General features: G+C 43.3%; 1 protein-coding gene across 1 annotated transcript; it reads right to left on the minus strand.

Annotated features, from left to right (window-relative positions):
- Positions 1-275: 275 nt before the first annotated feature.
- Positions 276-3,298, minus strand: LOC119354354. The gene is made up of 6 exons (XM_037621086.1): positions 3,164-3,298; positions 2,376-2,511; positions 1,657-1,714; positions 1,248-1,550; positions 1,060-1,165; positions 276-762 (listed from the first exon to the last, which is right to left on the minus strand). Exons 3-6 carry the CDS (start codon positions 1,671-1,673, stop codon positions 733-735), a joined length of 456 nt encoding a protein of 151 aa, XP_037476983.1. The 5' UTR covers positions 1,674-1,714; positions 2,376-2,511; positions 3,164-3,298; the 3' UTR covers positions 276-732.
- Positions 3,299-4,631: the final 1,333 nt, after the last annotated feature.

Genomic DNA, 4,631 nt, shown 5'->3' on the forward strand with positions numbered 1-4,631 from the left:
TTACTGTAACACTTAACTGATTTTACCAAATATCCCTTATTGCTTTTGATTTTTATGACTGGGATGTCAATCCTGCAAAGTCGATGTCATGCACTTGCAAAATATTATTGAAATATTGACTAGACTACTTTCGTTTCCTATAAACTAGCACAAAGAAGCATCCAATCAGGAAGTGAACCTGAAGCACACTTCATCAGAACGTTCCAAAATTTAGCAGTACTATTGTCATGTGAAAGTTAAAAAAACAATTTTAAAACTATTCAAAGAAGTGGACGGATAGCCATAGATTCATTCATAACAAAAGGGAAAATATGCATTAAAAAAGACCATGGACTCGTTCATTACAGAGTAACACAGGGAACAATATATTCTGAAGAAGATCCGCCCAGCTAGAATAGTTATATTGGAGCAACTCTACCAAGGAGCATGGATGACAAGTGCTCAACCTATATCTTAGCTGCCGATAACAAGCTGAAAGCACAAAGACTAATCTGTTTCATCAGAAGATGGTTCTCCACCCATGTCAAAAATATCACGAGGTTCGAATTTCACCATGGTATTCCAATTCTCACTTCTCGGATGTTGGATATAAAATACCTGGTCCACTTGGGAAGAAAATACAAAAGGATCATCCTCTAACTTCTCCCATGTATGTATTTTGCGGGAGAAGTTCACATGAGTGAATCCAAACTCATCTCTTAAATACCAGCTTTGTGATGAACATCATACCAATCACATTTGAAGAGCACCACCTTGTAATCTCTGTATGACAATTCGAAGATGTCAGATAACCGGCCATAATAGGACACCATTTTCAGCAAGGTTCACGACACCACTATTTTGTGTCACGCGTCCTGTCTCGCGACTGATATTATGAAACTAGAAGCCATTAATTATATAGCCACTATAGCGCACCCCGCATTTGCTTGGTTTTGCGGCTAATGCTCTTATCTTTTCTGTAATATCCGGTCCATCATCTAGTATAGCCTATATGTAAGAGTGGTTACATTGAGTTCATATGGAACTAAAGTGAAGGAACATGCTGAAGGAGAATTATACCTTTTGTTCCAACCAGTCAGCAAAGTGTCTACTAATCAAATCCTGATTGTCATCATCCGTCAAATTTAAGTTACCCGGCTTCCTCTTCTCTTGATCCACAAATTCTCTGTAATAATAAGAAAAATAACATCATGATTTTTTCCAACTTGTGAAAAACAACAGAAATAGAAGATAGCACTGAAGCACACCTACGGAGATCATCAAGCTCATCACAGTGTCGCAAGACATATCGATGTGCTTGAACTAGAAGCTGATCGTCCAACTGGCCTACAGTGACAGCCTTTCCAATTGGCTCACCAACACTATCAAACATGTACATGCCCTTTGTATTATCTGAAGGATCAGGGTTCCTAGATGTTCTCGTGAAACGTGTGGTTCCTTCTAGAAATCTTAAACAAAAGGTCAAGCATTCTTCAACAATATATCCTTCAGCAATAGAACCTTCAGGATAAGTTCTATTGCGCACAAGTGACTTTAGCCAAACAAATGATCTGAACATCATAAAACAACAAGGTTATATGATCACGGGAAACAATAAATCAAATCATATACTTAGATGCACCGTGGAAAATAACAAATAAAATGAAAGTAGCATACCTCTCTAGAGGGTACATCCACCTGTAATGCACCGGGCCACCAAGTTTAGCTTCTTCAACTAAATGCACCATCAAATGTACCATGACAGTAAAAAACGATGGAAGAAAAACTTTTTCCATATTACAAAGTGTCTTCACAATACTCTCTTGCAGTTTGTCAAGCTCAGAGACATCTAACACTTTGGAGCATAGCTTCTTGAAGAAATTAGCCAGCTCAACAACTATTATCATGACATCTTTACTGGGATAACAGTTTAAAAGTGCCACAGGAAGGATGTCTTCTAGAATAACATGACAGTCGTGGATTTTGTGGCCAGTCAATGTTAATTCTTTCATGTTCACACACCTCGAAAAGTTTGATGCATAACCATCAGGTGTCCTACAATTCTTAATCACTGTACAAAGAATCTCCTTCTTTTCTTTATACATATTAAAAGGTGCATGCGGCAATTTAGTTTTACCCTTATCACCTTCATCAGGTTGAAGGCTAGATCGAATTCTAATTTCTCCCAAGTCAAGTCGTGCATTAAGGCCATCCTTTATTTTAGAATCAATATCCAGTAAGGTTCCAATTAAATTTTCACAGATGTTTTTTCTCAATATGCATTACATCTAGATTTTGCCTTAACTTGTTGTACTCCCAGTATTCCAAATCAAAGAATATTGACTTCTTTTTGAAACAATCCTCAGGCTTCTTCTCAGGTTTACGTGCGACGTTACCTGATTTCTTGTTAGGCGCTCTTTTACGCTTCTGTTTTTCAGGACCTTCAGTTGCTTTTTCACTGTCTTTGCCCTTCTTTTTCCCTTTCCCTTTCTTTGCCACAACAACCTTTTTTCCTAAGAGAAACACTCTGCCCTGCAACATTCTCAAAGCTGAGCTACCACTCATAGTAATGAAAGCAAAATCGATCAGTTTGTAATTTCCATATGCTCTTGTACATTAAACATAGGTATATATGAATATTTTAAACTGTGCAATAGATACTAAGGTTCAAATGGTATAATAGGATCTACCCAATCTTTCATCTTACACTGGAAAACATAAGTGGAGATGTGTCTTTACTAGAGTAATAGAATTTTGTGAAGTACATAAAGAAAATATCATAAATGACAAATATGGATGTATATTCCCCAATGCTTGAGAAACAGCAGAACAGAAGGCTAGCTGGTATAACCAGTTACTAAAAATCTAAGTAATATCCAGTGGTTTCTCTTGCTAAAAAAAGAAAAATACTCTTGTGTGGCATGACATATGCAGCTCCCCCTAACCAGATCAACTTCAAAAAATATCATGTCATCAACAATTGCCATCGAATCAACAGTCCGCACTGTTTTTAACAACAATTCTCATCCAATCACCAAAAAGTATTCACTGATTTTATCAACATTTGTCAAATTTCACCAATACAGTGTATCACTGCAAAGACAGAAAGGGAAAGCAGAGGTGACATATCGCAATTTGAGCTATATTTCACATGATATGGAGATAGAAAAATGAGAAGAACAACCTGTGGACAAGCTCCTAGCAGCAGAGGTGTGTCGGCGAGCTCATTGCCAAGGTCGGCAGCAAAGCGAGAGAGGAGTCGTCCGGGTAGAGTATTCTGCGGCCGGCGGAGCCTGGCGTTGGGGGGAGCGGTGTCGGGCTACAACCGGCGGAGCCTGGCATTGGGGGGAGCGATGTCGGGCTGCAACCGGCGTCAGGGGATCGGGGAGCTTGGCCTGGGGCAGACCGGCGTCAGGTGGCAGAGGAGCTTGCGCTGTAGGGAGGCGACCAGCGTCAAGCGGCGGGGGAACTTGTCTAGGAGGAGTGGTCGAGCGGCGGTGGAGCTCTGGCCGGAGGGCCGGCGGGGGATCAGAGTCGGGCGACGCCGGAGTTCGGGCTGGGGGCGAGTTGCGGCAGCGTCAGATCATTGGCCGGGGGAGCGCGACGGCGTGAGATCTATGGTAGAGGGGGCGAGCGACGACGATGGCTCTGGCTGGGCCAAACGGCGGCGGGAGATCGACTGCTGTTGCCGAGGCGCCGAGCGGCGGTGGCCCTAACTGCTGATTTCTTTTATCATTTTAGGAAGTTGCGTATCACAGAGGTAGTATAATATATTCCTCCTAAAAAAGTACGTAGTATAATATACATCAGCCCCTTTTTTTCAATCAAATAATATACATCAGCCCTGCTACATCTACGACTGTTCTTTTACGAATTGTATACGACCTGGCATAGCAGCCGTCCATTGCATTCGCTGGGTGATTGGGATGGCTTTCTGAATCGTATCTCAGTCTTTGGTGGAGTCTGGAAAGTTTTCCTCGTGTAGCGAGGCCTAACCGCCGCCACAGGAGAGCCGCTCCTTCCTGCGCCGTCTTTTGGGGGCTCTTCTCTGCTGACGACTTTTTGGTCGTCGGTGGTGAGGGGATCACCTGAATCCGTACGTGTGGATTGTTTTACCTTTAGGTTTTAGGGCCCAAAAAGTTTAGGGTTTTGAATCGTTCGACGTCTTGCCTTCAGCGATGGCGATGATGATGCTGAATAAAGAAACTCCGGATTCTTCTTCGGCGAGGCAATCATCTCTATTGTCGGTGAAGGATCTGGGAATCGGTCTGTTCAAGCGGGGATGTCGTGGCGGCGGCGGCGTCCTTGTGGTGGACATGTATCCTCGTGCTCCGTCGTTGCGCCGGCGTATGCTCCAACGTCGGCGCGGAACTTGGGAGGTAGTCGAGGAGCGGATGCAGATTGTGGTCTGCAACAATGGCATCTGAAAGATGGAACGTGTGCTGGGCCCGTGGTTCGTGGATGGCAGGTATGGTTTTCTCCTCCGACGTCTTAGTCATGTGGGTGCCAGATCTGGAGTTCGATGGCGTGTCCGGGGTGTTGCCCCGGTCTGATTCATTCAACGGTAATGGTTTCGTCTATGGCGAGCCACCTTGAAGGTCTGCAAAGTTGTATATCAACAATGTAGTCGCGTCGATCTCAGGTGAGAAGGT

This window comes from Triticum dicoccoides, chromosome 2A (genome assembly GCF_002162155.2).
Source record: "Triticum dicoccoides isolate Atlit2015 ecotype Zavitan chromosome 2A, WEW_v2.0, whole genome shotgun sequence".
Classification (NCBI taxonomy): Eukaryota; Viridiplantae; Streptophyta; class Magnoliopsida; order Poales; family Poaceae; genus Triticum; species Triticum dicoccoides.